At 43.2% G+C, this 26,893-nt stretch overlaps 1 protein-coding gene across 2 annotated transcripts in view; it reads left to right on the forward strand.

Moving 5' to 3' along the window:
- Positions 1 to 6,552: 6,552 nt before the first annotated feature.
- Positions 6,553 to 26,893, forward strand: part of GRAMD2B (GRAM domain containing 2B) — a 64,751-nt gene continuing 44,410 nt past the window's right edge. For both annotated transcript variants that reach the window (XM_033164132.1, XM_033164134.1), the window contains exon 1: positions 6,553 to 6,695. In XM_033164132.1, the coding sequence (XP_033020023.1) occupies positions 6,568 to 6,695 (128 nt within the window). In that variant the 5' untranslated portion in view covers positions 6,553 to 6,567. The remainder of the gene's footprint in view (positions 6,696 to 26,893) is intronic.

The following is a 26,893-nucleotide window of genomic DNA, read 5'->3' on the forward strand; positions in this document are numbered from 1 at the left end:
TTTCACTGCAATAATGTACAGACTGAAGCGGTCTATAGTACTAGACCAGGGGTCAGCAAACATTTTCAGCAGGGGGCCTGTCCACTGTCCCTCAGACCTTGTGGGGGGCTGGACTATATTTTGAAAAAAATAATAATGAATGAATTCCTATGCCCCACAAATAACCCAGAGATGCATTTTAAATAAAAGGACACATTCTACTCATGTAAAAACACACTGATTCCCGGACTGTCCATGGATTTAGAAGGCGATTGGGCTGGATCCGGCCCCCAGGCCGTAGTTTGCCTACCCATGTACTAGACTCGATTTGACTTTAACAATTGAAGCATTGACGCTTCAGTTACAAATTGGCCTTTTGTTACCATCAATTGGTGCATTTCGATACAGATTTATGCTAATTTTCAACACATCAGCCAGAACTGTTTTTGTTTCTCCGGGTTGGACTTCTTTGGTATTACTGTGCCGTTGTCCCACCTTTCGCATCTTTGTTTCGGGATGTGAAATTTGCCTCTCAAATCCAAATTCGTCACCATTCAAATAAACGGGCTCACCACACAACTGTGCCAAGCCAAATTAAATGTGATACTTGAAGAGAACAGTAGATGGCATAACTACACTGTGATGTTGAGGGAAGCTTTTGCACTGCTTCTTGTTCTTAATAGGAAGAAGAAGAATCGAGTCACAGATAACCACTTTCAAGTCCGGTTGATTCTCATAGGAGAGAACTGAGCATGGACTCAACTCTCTCATTGAAATCAATAGGAGTTTAAACAGTTTTTCTTAACTGTTTGCAATACTATTTTCCTTTTCATTGAACCATACTGACCCTGGGCAAGTCACTGAGAAAAAAACCAGGCATAAAGGTAAAGGTAAAGGGACCCCTGACCATTAGGTCCAGTTGCGGACGACTCTGGGGTTGCGGCGCTCATCTCACATTACTGGCCGAGGGAGCTGGTGTACAGCTTCCGGATCATGTGGCCATCATGACTAAGCCGCTTCTGGCGAACCAGAGCAGCGCACGGAAACGCTGTTTACCTTCCCACCCGAGCGGTAGCTATTTATCTACTTACACTTTGACGTGCTTTCGAACTGCTAGGTGGGCAGGAGCTGGGACTCAGCCTATCCAAACCTGATGCTATCCCTAAAAAAATATGTGCTACATGTTTGGATTAATGGCCATTTAAATGCCTAATGGTTTATTACGATAAATTGCCTAAAGGTATTTGAAGAAGTGTGCATGCACACAAAAGCTCATAACAAGAACAAACTTAGTTGGTCTCTAAGATGCTACTGGAAGGAATTTTTTTATTTTTTATTTTGCCTAAAGACTGGTATTGTTTTAAACGGCTACAGTGGTACCTCGAGTTACAAACGCCTCAGGTTACAAACACTTCAGGTTACAAACTCCGCTATCCTGGAAGAGCTACCTCGAGTTGAGAACTTTGCCCCAGGATGAGAACGGAAATAGTGTGCCGGCGGCGCAGCGGCAGCAAGAGGCCCCATTAGCGAAAGCACACCTCTATTTAAGAACAGTTTCAGGTTAAGAAAGGACCTCCGGAACCAATTAAGTTCGTAACTAAAGGTACAACTGTATTGTTCTTTTCATAAGCACTGTATTCTACTCCCAACAAAACAGCATATGTACACAATATAGAGCACGAAACTATTTTCATTTTTTTAAAAAGAAAGAAAGAAAGATCTCAGGGTTTTACATAAACAAAAGCTGTCCATATATTTAAGGCAATTTGTCTTTGAAAGTTGAAACAAAATGTTAGCATTTGAGTGCTAAGTTATTATGAATCCATTATATCATCATTATATTGACAGCACATCCTTCTATCCTTAATTTAAAGCTTATCTTAATACATGTTAATGTGGATTCCAGCTATTTAAGCATCCTTTGTGCATGAGTACAGGTGAAACTCGAAAAATTAGAATATCGCGGAAAGGTTCATTTCTTTCAGTAATTCAACTTAAAAGGTGAAACTAATATATGAGATAGATTCATGACATACAAAGCGAGATATGTCAAGCCTTTGCTTGTTATAATTGTGATGATTATGGCGTACAGCTGATGAGAACCCCAAATTAACAATTTCAGCTTTGGGGTTTTCATCAGCTGTACGCCATAATCATCACAATTATAACAAGCAAACATATCTCGCTTTGCAGGTCATGAGTCTATCTCATAGATTAAACTCCAGTAGCTAATGAAAACAATTGCTTACATAAATGGACTTTTCCATGATATTCTAATTTTTCAAGTTTCACCTGTATGTATCTATTGCTTTCTTGGCATTATTGCTCATTTATTTACCCCAAATTTCAATAGTTCATCCTGTGCCAGCATCAGTGGAAACTCTGGAGCTCCAGGTGTAACTGTGCTCCCTGTGGCATAATGAAAGACTGACAATTCACATGGAAAGGAGATTGACATGGTGAGCCCAACGGCTTTGAGAAGTTTCTACTGCAGCTAGCTACTCGGCAGAAGAGACAAGCCACTTTAAAACCTGGCTTGCCTCTTCAGCCAAGTTCTCAAGTGCATAAAACACGTTGAAAGCACCTATTTGTTCCTCCTCTTCTTGTTCCTTGGTGGTCTAGGCTTGCATCTCTTTACAAAATTAGAATTATTTTTGAAAATGCACATTGTGGACAAAGTACAATCAAGTGTGTTAGATAACTCCATTATATTGTGCACAATTCTTAATGAATTGGATTCCTTCCTAACTAGAAGCAAATCCATCATTTGTACATTGTCACCTACAGGAAACTGTGATCGAGCATAAGCTTTCCATCAGCTAAGACTTGGAGATTGTTATCACAATTCATTATGAATAACTCCATTCACTATCATCAGATGTGTTGATGAATCAGTCATACTATGCAATGCTTTGAGTCTTCTGTATGAGTTGCTGCTTACAGAGGTAGTGAGCACACAAACACACCCCCAAAACATGAAAGATTTGTTTCAGAAGGCATATAACTCAGCTGACAACTAGGACTCACCTTTCCTACAGAAGAAACGGGATTATTATTATTTTTATTATTATTTTTTGAAAAAGAAATCTTCCCACCACTCTTCCAAATAAATAGAAGACTAAGTTTTGTGTAAGTCATTGGGTATTATTTTTGTCCAATCCTTTGAAAATCCCCTTTATTATTTTCCCTAGGACATATCCATCTCCAAACAGTGCTTGATAAACCACAGGATGTCATAACCATCAGATTTGATGGATAAATACTCCGCTATATGTCAGCTTCTTTTCAACAGTGTGCAGCTTGTCTAGATAGATTGATACCGGCAGGCTTTTCAAATCACTCCTTCACAGTTTTGACGCAAGACCTTGCCCTCTTGTTGGGTGTTTCTTTGATCCTGCAACTGTTTGGTACGTTTTCTCTTTAAGTATCTCAGTTCCAGTAGAGAAATGGATTCTACCATTTGGTGGAACTTGCGGTTTGCCCTCCAAAGCAAACATAAGTCTTTGTCTCTGTGCAACATATGATTGTCAAGCTATGCTTATGCATTGAAAGTATCTTTATTCCACCTTCCTATATATATAAAAAAAAAATCAAGGCAGCCAACAGCACCAGAACGATCAAAACAATGAATGAATGAATGAATGAATGAATGATTGAATGGACAACAGCAATACATGTAAAATATTTGTGCCACCTTTGTTGTGCAAATAACACAACCTTTGTTGTTTACCGCCTCATATGGGTAAGGTCTCAAGGCATATGAAACCAAGCCTTATGAAGAACGGTTGAGGGAGTTGGCCATGTTTTGCCTGGAAAAGAAGAGACTTAGAGGAGATAGGATAGGCATCTTCAAATATCCCAAGGGCTGTCACATGGAAGAGGAAGCAAGCTTGTTTTCTCCTGCTCTGGAGGGTAGGACTCAAATCAATGGCTTCATGTTACAAGAAAGCGTTAGGATTCTTTTCCTGTGTTGCAGTCATGGGATTGTTTTTAATCACATGACGGTGTATGTTTTCATTCCAATGCAACTAGCTGGACTTATTTTGTCAAAACATTGCGAATACTAATAAGCATTTTTAATGCCGTTTGGTTTATGATACTCTGTGTGCATGGTGTTTTGTTTCATTTAATCTTCATTTGAATCACGTTTGAGACAAAACTGATGAAGGGCTTTAAGTATTGGAACGAAACAAGCAAATAGCAAGGGATGTTTTGTGTGGAAAAGCATCGTGGAAACTTCCTAGCCAGCTGAAATGCTCAGAAATGCTACCGGCCTTACGGAATAAATGCAACCGAACCTCTGGCTCTTTCAAACTGTGTTGATATTGATCGCTAAAGATGATGCAGCTTTCCAATTCCTCAAGGCGTGTGTGTGTGTGAGAGGGAGGGAGGGAGGGAGGGAGGGAGGGAAAGAGAGAGAACAACCAAGAACACAGACACAGACACACACATGATTCATCTTAATGGATAGACATTGTTTTATTGCTACTGTCTTGTGCTTCTATATCGGCCCCAGCAAAAACCGTTTCTCTATACTCTGTACCTTCCTTAATGGAAGTTCTCTCTATCTCGACGGGCGAGAAGTCAGGACTTAAAATCATGTCTCTTTACTTCAGGTGTGAGGAACCTATGGTCCTCTGATGCTAGGCGATGGCTCCTCTCCTCCCAGACCATTTTTTTGGGGGGGGGGCACAGCAGGTTCCCCATGCCTGCTTTACTTGAAGATACCTTCATGCAAGCTTTGTTGTGAGATATACCAGCCAAGTCAAAACTCATCTCCGCGTCACATAAAGCTTTGTGCAATTTGACAAAAGGCAATGGCTTGAAGCATAGTTGCCTTGCGTTCTGACTCCAGGGCTAGGCCCCAAAACAGCTTTCTGCCAGAGGTAAAGGACAAGATGGCGTTCCCTCCCTGTTCCACATACGGAAGCCAGTCCTCAAGGTGGGATCCTGTCCGCCCCATCTAGTCTTGAGGCACTAACAGGTAGGTCTAAGAAAGCCCCTGCTCATCTTCTAGACACCTTCTTTGTGTGCCTCCTCCATGAGAGATCCAGAGATTGGCAACGTGAGAGCAGGGCCTTTTCTGCAGTGGCTCCCCATTTGTGAAATGCTCTCCCCAATGAGGTTTGGCTGGCGCCTTCATTAAACACCTTTAGGCACCAGGCGAAAAATTCCTCTTTAACCAGGCCTTGGCTGATCGACATTCAACGCCCTTTGAAAATGTGTTGTGGAGGGGGGAATTACTGGGTTGTTTTTGTTTTTAATTATGTATTTTCTGTTTGTTTGTTTTTAATATGTTGTGAACTGCCCTGAGATCTATGGTTATAGGGTGGTATACAAATTAAATAAATAAAGACTGACTGGCTGACTGACTGACCAGGGGCGGAGGGAGGGGGGTGCAGTGGGGGCGGGCCACCCTGGGTGTCACCACTGAGGGGGGTGACAAAATGCCAGGCAGCACTCACTGCGGGGCCTGCAGTGCACCCAAGCCACACTTCTCTCCTGGGAGTGACACGGTGACTTAGACACCCGCAGGCTGCTCGCTGCCCCAAACAGTTCGCCCGCTATCTCCCCCTCAGCTGTAGGGCGGCTGAGTGGGAGGAGGCAGGCAGACTCCTCGGAGGCCCCATGGAGCGTCCTGCCCCGTCTGGCCCTACCCCTGGGCGCAGGGCACACGTGCCTCCCCAGGCACCCGTTCGGCTTGCTGTGACTGACTGACTTTCTTAAACATGGGTCCCAGGTATTCTTCATTTCCCATCGCCCCTGACCACTGGCCATACTGGCTAGGAATGATGGGAGTTGTAGTCCAACAACATCTAGGGACCCAAGGTTGGGGAATGTTGGAATTTGGGAAATGGCAAGCAAGGAAGGGGTTTTTTAAAAAAAGAAAAAACTTCTCTCCCTGCAGCCCTGCTCCAACTCAGGGCTGCTCTTAAGAAAGAATAGAAAGCAATGAGGAATCCAATTGTGCATCTCCTGTATCTTATTTAGTCTGACCTTGAGTTCTGAAAGCTCCTCAAATTTTTGGGTAGGGGTTTTCCCCAGCCCTGTGCCAACCTTAGATACAACTTTGCTGCTTAGCCTTGATCTCACTGAAATCAGCGGATTTAGCAGGGTTCAATGGGAGGCAGGATTTACCAGTGCTTAGAAACTTAAACCATCTCCTATACCCAGACTCAGTTTATTGCACAGGTTTGGCAAACTGTGTTTAGCAATGCCGCTCGGTATGAAAGCGGGTTAATGAGCCATGTTGCGAGAGTACAGCTTTCAAATGCCGGTTCATTTACCAAAGGAATATATGTTTAAATAGCTCAATTTCTTTGCCGCCTTAGCGCTATATATTAGTATTACTAATACCCAGGTCTTAGTACTAAGTCAATAAGGCTGCCTTCAGACAGGTACACAAGGGGCATGTGACATTGTTCAAATAAGTAACTTATTAACTCATAAAGAAAACTCCTTCCTGAGCTAGGTTCAGCATAAAAATCGACGTCAAATATCAGCAGACACCTGTGCTGCGGAAGGATATGTTTGTGGACAGATGAGAAGCATTTGTTCTTCTTGCAACAGCCATTTAATCTTGTTAAAATGGTTAAGAAAATGCATTATCTCCAAGACTCGGATTTTCATTTTAAGCAACCGTCTCGCTCCCACAAGTCAAGTGATGAACCTCCTCCCCTCAGCCCTACCGAGAGTACTGGTTCGGTGTTCATCAGGTATGTTTAAAAAATTCTTTCCAATCGCTCCATGAGTATTTTGACCTAATGGCTTATAATTATGACCTTACCGATGACACAATGGATTATTATCTACTGCTTCTAAGTGGGTCACTCAGTGTAGCTGATACATTTCTCCTGGGACGTTAATGAAGTTTCAGTTTTGCATCAAGGATCAGGTTTGGCCAAACTCAGATTCTATTAAGGCAGACCCCATAATTAAAACGTTTAGGGTCACTTTTGGGATAACCAAATAGAGGAAAGCATTTTTGGCACACCCCATTTAATCTAATCTGCAGTTTTAGAGAGTTCGGTCTCAGTTATGAGACACAAAGTGGATTCACACAAGCTTCATTTTCACTCCCATAGTAGATATGACAGAAATAGGGGTGCATGGAGAATTTGATCTTTATTCATTCCTACATGAAATGAGCCGATCCACACCTCTCAGACTAATGTGCAGATGGGAATTGTGCTTTCAACTAGATTTTGTCATTTTCTGGATGTTCTAACACAGTTCTTGGCACTTTAAATATATAAATAGTATGCATTTATATGTGCATTCTGGTTTCTTTTTTTAAAAAAATGTAGAATGTACATTTGTGTTGCCATATATCAAAAAGTGAAAATCCGGACACAAAGGTTGTTGAACTTTTTGAGCTTTTTTATTATTAAATTCACCAGAATCGACATTCCCAACGTGGGTGGCCATATGTCTGGATTTCCCGGACATTTAACCATTTTTCTCCCAGACGCTGTTTGTGAATGCCGAATACCAGCTACTGTATGTCCGAGACGTATGGCAACCCTAAGTAATGCAACCATGGAACAGAACTGGGTAAAATACATGAAAATGACAGTAGTGGATTTGAAATAGGTAAATTATCCCATCTCTAGAGCTAATGTGGTCTAGCTCCCCAACCCACAGTACTGCCATAGGACCCAAAAGGTAAGATGTGGACTGAAATATTTTTTTATTTGGATATCCCAGGTTACGAGACACACTGGGGGTGCCTTGACCAAACCCCTCTCCTCACCCCCTAAAAATGCTGGAGCTGGCCCTTTCTAGTGCACTTTAAATCAACTTTGTGATGAGATCTAAGCCTACTTCACAGGTAGCAGGAATCAGTTTCACGTTTGCACTGTGAAGCTTCCATAAGCAAGAACTTTGGCACCCTTACATAATGCCATCAAACTGTTGATGAGACACTTTGATATTGCTGATGTAGCAAATGTGAGAAATTGTACAGAAGCAAATATTCCGTCTCCCCTCCCCAATTAGATGTCTCGTTTGAATCAGCTACTGAATATCAGCAACTGCCAATAACGCTGAGAAATGCAGTCATTTCTGTGTGCTTTGTGTTGAATCAGCAGCAGGCGATTAAGTTGAGCTAAATAAAATGGGCACCAGCTATCTTGATAGAGGCTGCAGCCACACAACATTTTATTCTAGAATCAATAGAAACTGAGTGCTTGTTTTATTTATCATAGTCCTCACAAAATCTAGATCTATTGCGTATTTTTTTTGCTCCTGAAAAGTGTTTCTTAAAAAACTAGTTTCGCTGTGAAAATAAAAGCTCATTGCTTTACCCCATGGTGTGTCCCTTTGAAATGGGCACACCTGCCCATTGATGCTGTAGGTGGGAATATACCAGGATCACATTCACCACTTCCTTTCCTCACTTGCGTCATGTGTAAGGAGGAAAAGGCATGGATGACCTAATCATGGGAAGGGTTTCCCAATCCATATCAAGTAACCACACTTTGTCGACAGCAGAATCTAGAACGTCCTGATTCCTACCCTCGAACAAAAGACTTGGACTCACTGTTCAGGAAATCCTGAAAGTTGCATCAAGGAAGTTAGCACATGACCTTTGCATCAGCTCAGGTTACAAGTTGAAGGCTCAAAAGATACCTTGGCAGAGACTAGGATACGTAGCTAAGCTTAAGCTTGAGCAAAAGAACCCCAATATATTACACACTCAGTGCTTTTTTCTGGGGGTACGCAGGGGTATGCATAGACCTAAACATTTTGTGAATCTTTGTGCTTTTGTCCATTTACTGTATTTATTTTTCCCAGTTTCAACTATATAATGGTGGTTTTCTTGAGTCAAAATCAGAGTACCCCTAAACATTTGGGGGGGGGGAAGTGTCGGAATACGCTGCGTGGATCCGTCAAAAGATCCGCGGTTGTTTCATTTGCTTTAATGGGTTTTTGAGAACTACTTTTAGTATCTTTACGCGTGAAAGCAAAAGTGAAAGTAAGAATGAATAGTTGGTTTACCAATAAGATTAATCCACCTTTTCTTTGTAGTTCCGGCAATATTTGAAGTTATCAATGAACGTTAAACCTGCTTCCCGCCTTTTTGGAGGGCAGCAACAGTGGTTTTATTGGTTGGAGTGTCAATCGTGATGTCACATTTGTTCCCAAATAAAAGGCTGAGGCTCCCTGCTTGGGCACGTTCTTCTTTAGTTCTTTCAGTTCAGGTCAAGTTTAGTTTAAGGGATTTTGGGAGCGGGCTGGTTGGGTTGGATGGGTTTTTGCTTTTAGTTAGGTTTAGTTCGCGGAAGATATTCGGTTTAGCTTTAGTTAGTCTTTTAGGTTTAGTCTAGGGTTAGGATTGCGGAAGATATTCGGTTTAGATTTAGATTAATTTAGTATCGCGGAAGAATTGGCGCGCAGGGACTTAGAGCTCAGGGAAACTTAGCTTAGGGCCAGAAGACGAGCCTACGTGGGTTTTGCCAAAGCCAAAAAAGAAAGATCCAGTGTCTGTCGTCATTTGGGGAAAAAGGGGGTAAAGGTTTTAAGAATTTTAATTTCAACGCAATGTCCTTGGTTTGCTTTACATGGTTCAGATTCAGGGCGTCCTTTGGTTTTCGAGGCATCCATTAGTTTTCGAGGCATTATTTTGGTTAGAAGGCATTCAAGAACTCATACACCTTCGGAGTCATTTTCCGTCTTACTCAGCTTCCTTCAGATTGTGAGACTTGGCCGGCGCCCGTGCTCGTAAGCACATGGAACGCTGGCCGCTTTTCCCCGCTACTGGTACCTCGTGCATGGGCAGCTTAAGTTTGTGCACGAGGAGCTCCAGCACCCGAACCCCGACAGGGAAGCACTGGACACACCCCTCCCACTTGTTTTAAAATGCTTCTCCCAGTCACCACTTGAGCTATCTCCACCCTCACCTAAGAATCCTCCTTGTCTTTGGGCGGATCCTGCCATTCCTGTCTCATTTCGCTTAGCATCACCTAGGGCAGGGGTGGCCAACTTCCAAGAGACTGCGATCTACTCACAGAGTTAAAAACTGGCAGTGATCTACCCCCTTTTGGGGAGGTTCAGGTCAAAGTTGTTGAGGAGGAAAGCGACATTGAGCATGTGTTAGGGAGGAAAGCCCTGTTTTTGGTGAGTCGGGTCATTTTAGGGGTGGAGGGCAAAGATGTTGAGTTTTTTTAGGGGAGCCAAAGTTTTTTAGCTTCTTTGGGGGGGAGCCACTGATCTACCAGTGATCTACCACAGACGTCCAGTGATCTACCAGTAGATCATGATCTACCTGTTGGACATGCCTGAGGATGAGCATGAATAATTCTGGATTGATTAAAAAAAAACCACATTTTGTGCTACAGATGGGTTAGTGTGTACACAGCCTTAGACCCTGATCTGCTTGTGGTTTATTTAAAGTATTGTATGGCGTATTCTCTGTACCTATGGACAGTCAGCGTTCTCGAGGCACTTATGGAAGTGGATTGTGTAAAGTTTGCAACGCAGTGTTGTTTGGGCCTTCTGTCAGTCTTAGAACTATCACATCTCCTCCTGAAAGAAATGAGATATATACCAGTGCACCTCCACCACTTAATGAATTTCCTTCTGTTACCCTTGTACCCTCAAGTATAAAAAGGTAACCTGGCTGTTGCCGTGAAAACTGTTAACCTTGAAAAGGGGAATTGAATTTGTCCAGACCACACTAGATAAGCACGTTCAACCATGTATTTCATTCTCTAGCAGTAACAACTTTAATTCTGCACACAGACAGCCAAGCCTAGGAGGTAATCAAAATAAAATAGAAAAACCCTGTCCTCTGATTCATGGTAGATATCTTTGTTAGGTTGCTTTCCCCCCTAAACTACAAGACACGGACCCTACATATTAGTTAAGGGTGAACTCTTCCATACGGTCACCCTTTCTCTTCCTCCCCCAACTTCCAGCTGCTCAAAGTACTCTCAGAACCCCATTTGCAATCCCACCTTGGGAAAGAAAACCAATCCTATTAGAGTTGCGTAATAGCCAATCAAAACAGTGTGTTTGGCTCCCCTTTCCCCCTGATAATCAATATATAGCATTTTTATCCTATACCTTTTCATCAAAAGACTTGGAATTCTCTGAATGCAGGCATACATGTACACAGAGAGAGAGAGAGAGACGCACACTAATTTGTTGATATTTGCTATATCCCAACAATCCTGTTTCGTTACAGCAAATGCCTGACCTGCTCTGGATCCTATAACCAGTGCTCTTTTTCTAGAAAAAGAGGTGTCGGAACTCACCATTAACACCTCCCTTGTTCTCTTGGAATGGCACCTACTTGAGAGGTGCCAGAATTTTGTTCCGGCAAGTTTTGGCTGGAAAAAAGCCCTCCTATAACAGATGGAGCACGGGTCAGCAACCTAAGGCCCATGGGCCACAAAGCAGCCCATGGGGGTTGTTTAACAGGCCCATGGACCCCCACTGCCCACACGGGGCCCCCCGCCACCTGCTCGGTTGGCTCCCGTGCGCCATGATAAACTGGCGCAGAGCAGAGCGGGGACCGCCTTCTGTGACACTGGCTGGCTTCCCAATGGCTGCAGGAAACTCCTGCAGCCAATGGGAAGCTGCACACGCCTCCTCTGTGCCAGAAGGAATGCCGAAAATAGCATTTGCGCATGCGTGCGTGCACATGCACTCTCCGGCCCATCGCGGCATCTGCAGGACCGTGAACCGGCCCAAGCCACAAAAACTTTGCCAACCCCTGGGATAGACAGATACAACTCTAGAAATTGTTTAACTATACAGATAATATTTGAAAGCTATCCACACGGTGCCACCAGACAGATCGCCTTGGGAATCATAATGATGGTGACCTGAGAAAGATAGAAAGAAAAAGAGGCCATCAGGTTTGGTTCCTGGATTGTATTTTTACCTTCAGCATCTAGCAGAGTTTACGTTGCTGTTTTGGCCAAAAGATGTTTCTAGCAAGGGCGCTATCATTTATACAAGTGCACATCTTGACATGTCTCCACGATGATGAAGTATCTGTGACTCGGGGATGGAGACGGAATCAATCTAAAATGACTGTGGTGTAGCAAGCAATATTTGTCTGGATCGTGCCCAGCTGACCTGTGTCCCAAATAATGAGACTTACTGTGCGGAAATCGATTCTGCTGCACTCTGATCTCATTTCAAGGGGCCTAATCGTGTTGGCTGGCGTTGCAGCAAACAGCCAACCATTCTGATCTATTTGCTTCATATGTTTATTTATATACTGCTCAATACTGAAACAGCCTCTAAGCGATTTGCAAAAATAATGAATTCCTTCTCTCTCTGTGAATATACATATATATATATATATTATACATGTGCATACACACAAACATCAATTAATTGGGGGAAACTACAAAGCAAAACTATAAAATTCCTCAAAAAGCAAAAAAAAAAAACCTGCAGCATATTTTTAAAACCTCTTAAGATTCTCCTGCTGTAAAAGGCATCTGATGTAGTGTCCTCATCGCTCTGTATCAAGTATGTTCTCCCACTTGGTTTTATTTGTTTTTTAACATAGGCAGATTCCTTTAAATTAAAAAAAAAAACTTCTAAAAATACTTTTGAAAAGATGGAGACATCCGCATCCAGTTCGTAATCCTAGTTTAGGTAAAGGTAAAGGGACCCCTGACCATTAGGTCCAGTCGTGTCCGAATCTGGGGTTGCAGCGCTCATCTCGCGTTACTGGCCGAGGGAGCCAGTGTACAGCTTCCAGGTCATGTGGCCAGCATGACTAAGCCGCTTCTGGCGAACCAGAGCAGCGCACGGAAACGCTGTTTACCTTCCCGCTGGAGCGGTACCTATTTATCTACTTGCACTTTGACGTGCTTTCGAACTGCTAGGTTGGCAGGAGCTGGGAATGAGCAACGGGAGCTCACCCCGTCGTGGGGATTCGAACCACCGACCAGCAAGCCCTAGACTCTGTGGTTTAACCCACAGTACCACCCGCGTCGCTATTTTAGAATACTGCAAAAGATGATTTTTGCAGATTTATATGTGCTTCCTGAAACGGTTGGTTTGTCTCCATGGCAGCATACGCTTTAGTTGCTGGAATTTATTCAGTGCATAGATTGGCTGCAGCAAGCAGGGCTTTTCAATGTGACCCCACGACCTCCTTGGGCATCCTTACAACATGTTTGGGGGGGGGGGCTTGATTCTCAGACCTAGGTTCCAACCCCCATTCAGTGACGAAAATCACGGGGTGACCTTGGGCCAGTCATTCTCTCTCAGCCACTCCTACGTCACGGGACTTATTGTGACCATAAAATGGGAGGATGCTGCCTTGAACTCCTTCGAGGAAAGGTGCGCTATAAATGGAGTAAGTGAATGAATAACACGATCTGCCAATAGATAGCATGTGATGCTGTTTCATAAATTCATCTTGCTACATGTATGACAATTACTCATGCTGCAGGAAACCAGAGCCAGCCATGGGTTTTCTCAGGATCTTACAGTACAGGGAAAACAATGCCTATATCCTTCTTTGGCATTAAGTGCTTGAACAGGCACGCCCTAAATGTTCGATGCATTCTGCTCAAACTACAGGGTTTTTTTTAGTTTTCGTTTTAGTTCAGGTGTGATGCTCTTTCCTCTTATTTTCATATCACCTGTGGGCAGTCACATCCATTCTTTGAAGTGTAGCTGATTAAGAGTTTGGGTTTTCTCAGTTACTCAGAAGCACTGCAAAAAAAAAAAAAGAATATTATATCCTTCTTGTTATGCAGGTGGTTACTCCTCACAACTGTATTCGCAGATCTTTGATCTTCTAAGTAATTTAATGAGAGGATTTCAGGCTGGCCAAAATCCATACCATTGTCAGCTATGCGACAGGCAAATGATCCGAGGCAGTAATTAGATAAACAGCTGAAAACTGACAATCAGGAGCCAACGTGGGAAGAGAAAGGTATTCATTTCTCTCATATATATTTGATTAGTGCTGCTGAAGAGATATGAGTGGTGATGGTGAATAAGGTTAAGACTCCTCCTGCTCTCCTCCTGTAGTATTCTTGGTATTCAAATACCGCATATATCTAACTAATATCTCCTCAGTCATACATATCAGTTCCTCTTCTCCAGAATCCATGAGTAATGCCTGTGCATTTTCTAGATCGAAAGCCTAGATGTTGACATCTCAAGCCCTGCTCCTACTTCCAAAGGGAACATTCTTCTCCCTTTGTGCATGCCTTTAAGTAGCTTCCCCCCCCCCAACCTGGTGCATTCATGAAGTTTTGGACTACAACACCCATCAACCTCTGCCAGCATGGCCAATAGTTAGGGTGATGAGCATTGTAGTCAACAACATCTGGAGGGCACCAGGTAGAGAAAGTCTGCTTGAAATAATAGGGTGAGCATTCTTCCACCCGGTTCCATTATCTTTTTTTTTTATAAGAATTTATTGACCTTTTTCTTATAACAACATATACCCACACCCACACCTACAATTAAACAAATACAAAACAAATACATTGATAAAACAAATACAAACAGTGTCAAGTTTTCTTGTTGCATCTTTTCTTTAAAAAGAAAATTTCTATTTCCATATCTTGACCATTGACTTCCCCTGCCCTTTCTCCTTCGAGTTCATATCCTTAATCTATTTTATAACCATTTCTCCTGAAATTCAAATTCAATTATATAGTTACACACAATTATATATTCAACATTTAACTAACAATGCATCATCGTAGTAATATCTCATCATAATTCTTCTTCCATTGAAATCTTCACCAATCATTTATATCATATCTATCTCTTCTATCCTTTAAACTGCTGCTAGTAACATAGTAACTCAAAATATCTCCTTTCATATTCAAACAAAAAATAAAACAGAAAGATTGTTGACAGTATTCACCCTCCGATTTCAAAATTCCATGACAGGCTACTTCAAATTTTACTTAGTGTTTCACCCCACACCCCCTCTGTCCATTATTCTTCTCCTGGTGGCCTCAACACTGAATTTCCCTGTGGCTTCCCTCTCCAAGCGTCCACAGATCCAGGCACAGTCCAGAACTCTCCTTGCCACGAGCTCCAGGATGTCCATCTCGTCGTCTCTCAGCTTCTCCGGTTCTTTGTAGCATTCCTTTTCTTCTTGTAAAAACCATAATTCTCTGTCCCTGGCCCCCGAGCTCACACCTCGGGGACTGGATATAACAAATCTTACCGTCGCCTTGGGACTGCCACCCCCAAAAGGCGAGTTTCTTCTCCGAAGTAGCTCACTCATTTCTCTCCATCTTCCCAGACACCCTCTCAGCTCTTTGGCAAGACTTTCTTCCAAAGTGTTAAAAGTTTTAAAAGCCTCCTCTGTGGGCAATTGGTTCTCTTTCAGACCCCCACACAAGACTTTGACTTTCCTGTACAGCAATTCCACCTTCAAAGCAATGAGCCTCTGTTCGTCCGTTAGTCCAGAGTTCAGTACCAGTTCAAGGACGAAGCCCAGTATACTGGTAGAGGGGGAGGAAGTGGGTATCAAATTTCTACTCCTGCCTCTCTGTTCATCGCCATTTTCCTAAACTGGAGCGCAGATACCGCAACTTTAAATGGAGATATTTTCCACTAATTTACTTCCCAAGAAAAAAATTTGCCAGTCTCATGTATCAATTTTAAGCACATTGTAGCAGTCCTGTAGCAGCAGTTGCTCAAATTGGTTAGCTTCTTTAACTCGAAGGGAAGAAGGCAGGCTGCCTTTCTCCTTCCCCCCGGATCGTTCCAAAAGCTCGATTTCTGGTCAAATTAGTTACTCACGACCACCGGGTTCCTTTGGCTCCATTCTTCAAAGGTAGAACTAAGACGCTCACCGCGGGCTTTGTCGCCGCATTTGCATCCCGGTTGGGGCATATCCCCGTAAGCCCGGCTCCGTTGTCCCTTCACCCCCACTCCCCCTTTACAGGGGGGGCAAGGGAAGGGTTCGGAGCCTCCGTGGGCGCAGCCGGGGAGCCCAGGGTGCGGGACGCTCTTCCCGCACCCCAACCGGAGCCCCGCTTTGCGGTTGCGGGGCTCCTAACCCCCGGGATGGATCGGGCGCCTCGCAGCCGAAGCAGCCCCGACCACCCGCTATGGCGTCGCCAGCCGGAAGTCACCCGGTTCCATTATCATGTGAGTATCCCACATAAGGAAAGGAAGACAGGAAAGGAGGGTGAGGGGACCGCACAGATGACAGCATAAAGAACATAAATTACATGTAAGCAAACTGTCCCCCCCCCCCTTGTTCATGTTTCTGGGCAGGCAAAACTGGGAGATCTGGCATACCTAAGGAGCAGAGCAGTTTATGGATGACAGCTCTATCAAGAAGAGCATTTGTCTATGCGTTTGAGTCCAATGCACGATGTTTTACAGATTTAGATAGATTTGATCAAGCAGCCTTCCTCCAGAGCTCCATGACTAGGACTGTTCTGGAGAAGGGAAAGTAAATGTTTCATGGTTGTTAATGGAATGTCCTCCAACGAGGCAGGGAGAGATTGTTCTGCCAACTCAACAGCATGTGATAGTGGAAACGATCCAGTGGGAGGGAAGTCGCCGAGGAGAAGTCATTCAGGAGAAGCGTGATGAACCTTTTATGGCTCACCATAACAAATCAATAAGGGTTTTCCCCCATCATTGGAACGGTTCCATCCTGCCATAAGGCCCAGAGAAGAAGAAAAAGAAGAAGAAGAAGAAGAAGAAGAAGAAGAAGAAGAAGAAGAAGAAGAAGAAGAAGAAGAAGAAGAGTTTGGATTTGATATCCCGCTTTATCACTACCCAAAGGAGTCTCAAAGCGGCTAACAATCTCCTTTTCCCTTCCTCCCCCACAACAAACACTCTGTGAGGTGAGTGGGGCTGAGAGACTTCAGAGAAGTGTGACTAGCCCAAGGTCACCCAGCAGCTGCATGTGGAGGAGCGGAGACGCGAACCCGGTTCCCCAGATTACGAGTCTACCACTCTTAACCACTACACCGCACTGGCTCCTAGGGTCTGGAGAGCATGTTGATTATGGAAGGAGAAAACTAAATGAAAAATAGAGATGATTTTAGGAACAGTGAACTAGATGTCAAAACGCTTTCCCCTGGTTGATGCAGTGCTATGGTGAGTAAGAGAGTCTGAAGCATAGGTCACATGCCCTCCTGGGAAAGAGGAGCAACACTAACTTGAAAGAAAGGAGACAAAGGTCGCAGGTAGAGGTTCAAAGTGTTTCCATATCAATTCGATAAGGACTAAGGACTAACTCCAAAGCACAAACACTCTGTGTCTTTCCCAAGGAGGCCAAAATGCCAAAAAAAAAAAAAAATCAACACTACTAAAGAGGTCAGGAGAGAAGAATACAAAGACTTCCAGTGTGTACAATGTGAACATACCCTCCAACATATCCAGGCCAAAAACTAGGACTCGCATCTTCTGGGTTGCACCCCCACTCATGTCCCGTGGTCCACACGAGAGTATAGAGCCCCAAAACACATATTTTGGGGGCACAGTGCTGTCACACATGAGCACGAAGCCCCAAAATGGGATGGCCCAATTTAATCAGGGCTCTTGAGGGGTATGATAGTCTAGGACAGAATTCAGTGAGCTCGCGATCAACGTGATGGGACCTGGCAAATAAATGTGAATGGGCTCCATCACAAGACATAGGATTTTCCTGCTGAAGGCTTCCAGGTATGAAGGCTGTCCTTCAGAAGGTTCCACTAGGGCTGGATCAGGGGTGGGTAACCTCAGGCCTGGGGGCCAAATGCAATCTTCCACGCTTCTGTAACTGGCCCTCAGAGCCACATCATCTCTACCCAGACTATTCCCCCCACTGGCCCTCTTTTGCGCCCTCCTTTTGCCTGGTTGGAATGCGCCCTTGAATTTTGATAATGGCTTTTATTTGCCTGGATGAAGGATGGAGTTTGTGTAGAAACTAGCTTGCTGAACAAAGGCAGTGTTTCCATTTGTTGCTCCGCCTGATTTTCCATTTGACCCTTTGAAGGTTGTTCCTCAGAAGCGCTTTGGCCCTATGGAGAGCTCTTCCTATGGAACCAGTTGGCATCCCCCTAAACAGACTTTTGGGTTGCGGTCGGGTATTATGGTTTGCTTCTTAGTTTCTAGAAACAGTTTGTAAAAAAAACTAATAACAACAGTGAAATGTTAAAGTCAGAATTTGTCACCAGCAGCTGTGTTATATCTCCCTCGGGCTCCAGGAATATAAACAGAACAGAAAGGTGATATTCAGAACCTAGTTCTGTGACCAAACATTGTGATGTCCTATTTGTGTGTATCTGTTTGAAAACATGTGCACTTGAAGTTAGAAATACATGGCATAATTTTTATTTAAGATCCATTTGAAAACCATGCCCGAGAACCAAAGTGTTCTGCCTGCCAGAGGTGGCGGCAGCTCGGCTTGTGTTTCTGGAACAGTCTATACCCTATGTGGCACAGAAAATCACTTTCGCAGCTGGAACTTTCAACGGTTGTCTGTGTGATGCAGCACAGGAATCTGGTGTTCAATGAAAAAAGGATGGAGAATCTCACCAGATGTGTCCCGAGCCCTTGATGTGCCTAAAGCAGCTCTTTTGGATCCTGGGGGAAAAAACAGGACCCCAATTAAACTTATCAAGACCTTTCAAGATGATGCCCTTTTTTGTTCATTTATTGTGCAGTGGTTTTTCAAATGCAGCATGGGATAAACGCCATTCCTGAGGGTAGCACTTGCAGTGCAGCAAAATCACATTTCTCCTGCACTGTATGCTGCGGTTTTGACTTCAGAAAGTTTGTTAGAACATATCCACAGCAGGAGAAAGAAGAAACGCACCACAAAATTAGCTACAAATTTACAGAAATGATACATGACATTTTATAGTCTAAACCACAGAGCCTAGGGCTTGCCGATCAGAAGGTCGGAGGTTCGAATCCCCGCGACGGGGTGAGCTCCCGTTGTTCGGTTCCAGCTCCTGCCAACCTAGCAGTTTGAAAGCACATCAAAGTGCAAGTAGATAAATAGGTACCGCTCTGGCGGGAACGTAAACAGCATTTCCGTGCACTGCTCTGGTTCGCCAGAAGCGGCTTTGTCATGCTGGCCACATGACCAGGAAGCTGTATGCCGGCTCCCTCGGCCAGTAAAGCGAGATGAGCGCCGCAACCCCAGAGTCGTCCGCGACTGGACCTAATGGTCAGGGGTCCCTTTACCTTTACCTTTAACTTGCCTTAAGTTATTCCTCATAGATGTCCACAGTGGAGATAGCCCCTCCCTTTATGAACCATAACCCCTAGATTTCACATTTTAAATACAATAGATTTCTAGCATCTGGAAAAACCTGAGATGAGACAAAACGTACTCATTTCTTCTACTCATACTTTTTGAGAAATTATCGTGTTTCCCCTTTTGTTTTGTTTTTAATGTCCCCCTCCCCAAAACATCCTTGCAGAAGCCCTTGTTATTCCTTAAGGCACAAAGACTGACTTGATAATTCTGCTTTGTCTGATTTGAATATAAAATGCCAATTTATCCATGTACATAACACCCTATAAATATTGGCTTTCCGCTGTGTGGCCTCACCACCAGCTCCCTCCCTCTGGTATGCACAAAGCACTTAGGGAAGAAGCAGATTTGAAGGCAGTTTCACGAAGATAAGAAAGAGAGGGAGCCTCTGCTGCTTAGCATTCTCCAAAGTGCTGTGCGAATGATAGAAATTCCTGTTGCTAACTCCCTGCATACGTTGGAAGGCTTCGGGGAGAAGCAGGAGTTTGTGCCAATCTAACATTCTCCGAAGTTCAGAGTAGATGGGTTAAGACCTCAAGATCTGAAATTATGCAGGATTTCAGAACAGCCATGAAAAATTTGAAGAACGGATCTCAGTACAACAAGTAAAAAAATAAAAATAAATGTAACAATGGTAGATTTGTTCAAGCGGGTACTGCACAGCCCTATATGTAGCATTGCTACATTCTAATCTAAATCATGGCTACAATGTCATACTAAGTGGGCGAGATGCAATTTTGTTAATCATCTAGATGGGCCGTTTAGGGCAGGGGTCCCCAAACTAAGGCCCGGGGGCCGGATGCGGCCCAATCGCCTTCTCAATCCGGCCCGTGGACAGTCTGGGAATCAGCGTGTTTTTACATGAGTAGAATGTGTCCTTTTATTTAAAATGCATCTCTGGGTTATTTGTGGAGCCTGTCTGGTGTTTTTACATGAGTAGAATGTGTCCTTTTATTTAAAATGCATCTCTGGGTTATTTGTGGAGCCTGTCTGGTGTTTTTACATGAGTAGAGTGTGTCCTTTTATTTAAATTGCATCTCTGGGTTATTTGTGGAGCATAGGAATTCGTTCATATTTTTTTTCAAAATATAGCCCGGCCCCCCCACAAGGTCTGAGGGACAGTGGACTGGCCCCCTGCTGAAAAAGTTTGCTGACCCCTGGTTTAGGGTGTGGATTGCTCGACTGAATAGTGGCTTCCAATTGTGCTGCATTTGCTTTTCACAGAGATGTTTTCTCCGCATCCATAATACATAGGCTATTAAGACCACATAATAATACAGCTACTATTGAGCTGCGTAGTTGCGTAACAAGATCTTGCCGCAGAATAAAAGCTTACAGTTTAAGAAGATTTTCCATCTGCATTGGGCAACTGCTCAGTTTCCTATTTATCTTTTATAAGACTCTGCGGGTTTGAAACTTAAGGCCCCTTTAAAACATTAATTTTTTAATGGCAGTTGAATGGGGAGTAGTTGATTGACTTGACTCCTCAAAAATCTGGAGCCCCATGTAAGAATCCATCTTGTCCAAATTTGCACAGGTTCCAATCCTTGGATTCTCCAAGTGGTGGCATTGCGTATAAAGTTGCCAGTTTCAGCCTCTAAGAGGACGTCTGTGTCTTTACGAGTTACGCGGAAGGGAGAATGTCACCAAGTCTGGCTTCTCTTTCTGTTGCCGCAGGAGCCAGGAAATCTGCACCTGGCTGAATTGTCTCTTCTGTACATCTCTTAAAGAGTCACCCTCAGGATCTGGGCCTGGGCAGTTTCCAATTCGATTGTGCTTGTCTTGTGCCTGTTTTGCAGTTCCTGCAGAGGAGCAGTACAAATGGAAATGCTTCACATCCAGAGCACGCCAGGCACTCCTGTCTTCCACTGCCTCCCACAGTTTGGTCAGACTCATGTTGGTAGCTTCGAGAACACTGTCCAACCCCTTCTCCTTGTGCCCTCCATCTTTCCCAACATCAGGGTCTTTTCCAGGGAGTCTTCTCTTCTCATGAGGTGGCCAAAATACTGGAGCCTCAGCTTTAGGATCTGTCCTTCCAGTGAGCCCTCAGGCCTGATTTCCATAAGAATGGATAGGTTTGATCTTCTTGCAGTCCATGGAACTCTCAAGAGTCTCCTCCAGTCTTCTTTATGGTCCAGCTCTCACTTCCATACATTACAACTGGGAAAACCATAGCTTTAACTATACAGACCTTTGTCGGCAAGGTGATGTCTCTGCTTTTTAAGATGCTGTCTAGCTTTGTCATTGCTTTTCTCCCAAGAAGCGGGCGTCTTCTAATTTTGTGACTGCTGTCACCATCTGCAGTGATCATGGAACCCAAGAAAGTAAAATCTCTCACTGCCTCCATTTCTTCCCTTTCTATTTGCCAGGAGGTGATGGGACCAGTGGCCATGATCTTAGTTTTTTTCAACTACTCAGTTAATTTAGAGACCTGATTAGCCCTAATCCATTATTAACACCAACAGAGACATCAATGTCCTATCCAGCATTCATAGTGTTACTGGCCACCCCAATTGCTGCTGGGCAGTAGCAGGATTCCAGGGGTCTTGGCACTTAACCAGGGTTCACAACATTTACATCTCCAGAGGAGCTTGTCCTTCCCAGCAGGTCAACATTGGATCGAGAGGCATCCTAAGCGCCATCGCCATATCGCTCTGTAACAGCCTGCTCCAACCAGCTAGCATTTCTGCCGCCCTTCGGTCTCTGCATGGAACTCTTCCTGCTCCTTCTTCCCAGAAAAACCCTGCTCCCCAAACCTCTGTTGCAAAAGGACACCCTCTTTTCCTGGGATGACACCATGCCCCTTTGTGACCCTGGCAACCTGCCCCTCTCAATTCTTCTGTTTCTGTCCACTTCTCAGCTGCGGGAAGAACAGCACCTGCATGATCAATCATTCTTAATGGCCCGGTACATAGGTTTTCCTTGTGTTTTTCATAAGGGCGTCACTATCAGCAATCTCCTGAACAGGAGAACTGGTTCAGCCTGTATTTTTCACTGGCCTGGCATCTTCCCTTTATACTCCAAAAAGCAGCTAAATTCAACCCCAGCTGGATTAGCTCAGTTGGTAGAGCACCAGGCTCTCAATCTCTGGGTTGTGGTTTTGACCCCCATGTTGGGCAAAATATTCCTGCGGTCCTCCCTAAATCAATAAAAAAATACGTAGACTAACTGAGGTTCTGAACCCCTCCAACAAAAGGCCTGCCCCCCCCCCACAAAAATCCTGGCTATGCCCATGCCCCTCCTGTCAAAAAAGGGGGGGCATCAGGCTTATGTTGGGAATGAGCAGGACACAAAGAGGAAGCGTCTCAACATGTTGGATGAATGGGCTCAGACTCTCCCTTCACACCTTTTGTCGTCTGTAGTGGAAGCACATACTTGACACATGCAGGAGTAAGCACATGTCCTAATGCCCTCCAGACATTGTGGGATACAAACCATATCAGCACCAGCAAGCATGCCCACTCCATAGCCCATTCCTGAGCAACGGCCTCTAGTTAATGAACGAGAAGCAGTCCAAAATTGATTGGGCCTGCAGTAATATCCAAATGAGCCAAGAATCCTCCATGCTACACAGAGTATGGATACCCAAAGAGCAATTGAGAAGGGGCTCTCTAAGATAGCCGCTTTTGCAATCTGCATGATCTTTCTGCTTTTGTCATTCATAGGGATTTAGTCTTTGCATATTCCCAACAGCCAAAAGACCAAATTAATTATGCATTTTCACAGATTGAATATTTTCACCAGCTTTCAGTTATTTCTATAGCAGGGGTAGCAAACATAGTGTACTCCAGATGCGGCCATCGTTCCTGACCCTTGGCCAGATGGTACTTGGAATCCAACAACATCTGCATAGCACCATGCCAGACCCTCCAAGTGTACCTGTTTTCCAGGGAGAGTCCCAGATTTACAGAAGCCGTCCCAGTTTCTGATTTGATCCTGGAATGTCCTGCTTTTCCTCAGACCGTTCCTATTTTCATTGGAGCAATGTTGGAGGGTATGGAGTTATGCAACCCCCGATCCTAGGAGATAAATAACTACACAACCTTTAGAAGGCATCTGAAGGCAGCCCTGTATACAAAAGTTTTTTTTTAATGTTTAATATTTTTATATAAGTTGGAGGCCACCCAGAGTGACTGGGACAACCCAGTCAGATGGGTGGGTATAAATAATAAAAGTATTGCCATTATTATTCTGGAATAGGATGTCCCTATATTTATCAGAGAAATGTTGCAGTATGCCATGCCAACTAGCCCTGCTGTATAATATACTACACAATAGCTGCCTGCAGCCTCTGTTTGCCAGAGAGCACTGCAGGGACTGTTAATATATTACTTGCAATGCTTAGCTTCCTAAGGGAAGAGAGGTATTTGGATGGACTTCATGTGAGTTCAGTGAATCCATATACATACACAATGGAGATAAAGCAGGGTTAGCTAATCTGTTTTATTGGACCAATAGTACAATTGTGCAGACTATTAAGTTTCAAAGTTCTTTGCAGGACCAAAGTGGACAAAGCAAATATGCTAAGAATTAAACTATTCTGATATGCCCAGAGCAAAGACTCTTGAATGCATCTGTTTTCTGGTTTATTGACTTGGAATCATAAAGCTCCAGGTCTGAGCCTACATGCAAAGTAAAGGTTATTTCCTGTAACAATGAGGACAATTTTGCTAATGCAATGTGCTGGGGGTAGGGGCATCTTGGCCAGGGCTCCTAGCAGTCAGATACCAGAACGTTGTCTTCTGTCTCACCAGCACTGTCTTCTGACTGCAAGCCTTGCAGGCTCAATGTTGGCTTCAAGAGGCCATCTAGGTTTCAGTAGCTGCCTTCCTGAATATCCAGTCAGCTGACCCCATGGGACAGGAGGAGCTCAGTTGGGTCTGTTTCGTAGATATGGAATGGACCAGCTTCCCAGCTCTCCTATGAAGCTCAGAGGGGTTTCCAAGCAAAACTCTCTAAAGGCAGTCTGAATGTGCCCTCAGTGATGCTATGCACCAGGCACACCCCTGACCAATGCATAATCAACTTTAGAATAAAGGGAGTTGCTTCACCTGCACATTAGGGCTGGCCAATATATCGATATATCATCCCAAACAGGTTCAAAGTCCATATCACGATATCGTTTTCATAATTTCCTCATTGTTGAAGGTTCCCATTTCCATGTTGGAAACTCTATGCATCAGCTGGGAAGAGCATTCAAGAGCAGCAATGAGGGTGAAGGGCTGATGGTTCCCACTTGCTGTTTCACACATGCAGCTGAATGCACAAGGAGTGCTTAAGAGCTAAGTGTAGTAATAATAATAATAATAATAATAATAATAATAATAATAATAATAATAATAATAAACCGCCCCTATACCCGGAGGTCTCAGGGCGGTTCACAGAACAAACTCAAAATATAAAACCACAAAATACATAATCAAAATAAAAACAATAACACCCCCAAGTGTATAGAATTGCAACTATACAGAGAAGCAGAATAAAGCAAAGCAGAATGAAACAGAGTTAAGTCCTTCAATGTAAACCCAGCTGAGAGCAGCAGGACTTGAAGACTCTATTATCACAGAACAAGGAGACCATGTCCTCACCAGAGATGCCTCTCATTTTACCATCATCAAAGAACAATTTTTAAAGGAGGACGGGGAGAATAACAATGTGACGTCACAATCCGAAAGGCTTGATGGTGGAGGAGAATGAACATTTTCCCTGCCCCTTGCAACCATAGTACAAAAGTATTTTAGAGACTTATGCATGCTATGTGAAATACAGTACTGTAGTTGCTGAATGTATATAGGGAAAATAATTTTATTGGAAGACAGGGCCTAAAGATGATAGATATAGATAGATAGATAGATAGATAGATAGATAGATAGATAGATAGATAGATATAGATAGATGTAACAGGGATATGTAAGAGTATGTTCTGACACGTTAAAAGAATAAACCACATACAAGGAGAACAAGAAAAACGAGCCACAGGAAATTGCACATTAGGATATGCGTGACTCTGCAATGGATTCAATGAAGTTACATAAGCGTTTTAAGGAACTTCAAGTGTTTAATAGAGTTATTCACAAGCAACAGTATATTTACCTGCCAGTTGGATTTGGGCGCTGGTTCCTTTAAATGACTGGATTATATTTTTATTTTTACATTGATTCAATACCATTTTAATACTGTATGTTAAGGCACCATGGGAACCTCTTGAGTCAGTCAGCAAGATGACAGTTTTAGAAATAAATAAATAAATAAATAAAATATTGTTGAAAAGTTGGCAATGCTCTTAACCCTTACTGTATTTTTGGATGTGAGAGCGTTCCTAAATTCTTTAATCTGGAATAAAACAGACTAGGGACACAGCTACATTAGTAAAAAAAACAAAAACAAACAGTGCTTTATAGTGCGTTATAAACATACAAAACCAGATGGCATCAGAGAGCAAAGAATATTTATTTGCAATTTTACATAGCGTGTTTTTTCTTTTCTTTTCTCATAACAATTTAATTTCTGATTTATTTATAGTGTCCCCCCCCTCCGTGTGTAGATCCACCCTAGTATGAGATGAGGAGAAATTGCTGAAAAATTCTTTTCAGCATGTCAATGCTTCATTAATTCAGTGAACAAAGTCAATTAACTTGATGCAATAATGCAGACTACTTGGGATTCTGCTTCCTGTTTGTCGCTGCTGGCACAATCTCAAGATTAAAATGATTTGTCAGGTTTTACCCAAGATTAATACAATCACAGTGTCTAAGGCTGCAGTCCTATAGTCACCTTCCTGGGAGCACGTCTCATTCAACAGAAATGTTGCGGAGCATAATTTTGTCATGGTTACTCACACTTTCACATGTGTTCAGCCATAAGTCCATTCCATTCTATGCCCACATTTGTCTGCAGATTTTTTAATTGCTTTAACTTTTAAACAACTGCTGAAAACTTTCCTATTCCACCAAGCTTATCCAGGCAATAAAGAACAAATCTCTCCACAATGGTTAATCAGTCTGTTTTTAACTTTTTAATATGGTTTTACAATGTGGTTTTAAGTATTCTTGTTGTAAGGCACTTTTAATGAAATAGTGGTATATAAATATTTTAATAAAACATTAACATTAATTTGTATTTACATATATATCAAATATGCCTTTCCAAACAAGTTTTTACATATTTCAGAATATATTTTATCCCAAAGTACACATTTTGAAAGTTGTTTTCATAATGTTTTGGGCAAAGAACTATTGCAGTAAAAGTAACCCGCAACTTAAGCGCATTTAACTTGTGCATATTCAGCTTTACAGGCTTGGCAAAAAAAAGGAAGAAAATCAAAAAGGAAAAAAGACTTTAGCAATCCCACCCGCCATTGAACCCAATGTGTTTTGACAATATCTGGTTTTGGCTTTAGACACTATCCCCAGAACATAACCCCAGCATAAGTCGAGAGTCACCTGTATTCAGGCAAAGTCTGATGGATAACTACATTAGCTGAGGAGCTTGGGGATTGGGTCAGTTCAATTTGCAATATATGAATTCCTCAAGCATCCTCAAACTGGTGTTGTGGAAGCTATGCAACCTGATGTAATTGAAGCAACTGAAGGTAATGTAATCCAGGAAACAGTAGCATGCTCAGATATTACATTCATCAAGGAGTGGAGTGGGGCTGGGGACCAGAAAATGCAACCTTGTGGATTCCTTATGAAAAGA

Source organism: Lacerta agilis, chromosome 11 (genome assembly GCF_009819535.1).
Source record: "Lacerta agilis isolate rLacAgi1 chromosome 11, rLacAgi1.pri, whole genome shotgun sequence".
Lineage (NCBI taxonomy): Eukaryota > Metazoa > Chordata > Lepidosauria > Squamata > Lacertidae > Lacerta > Lacerta agilis.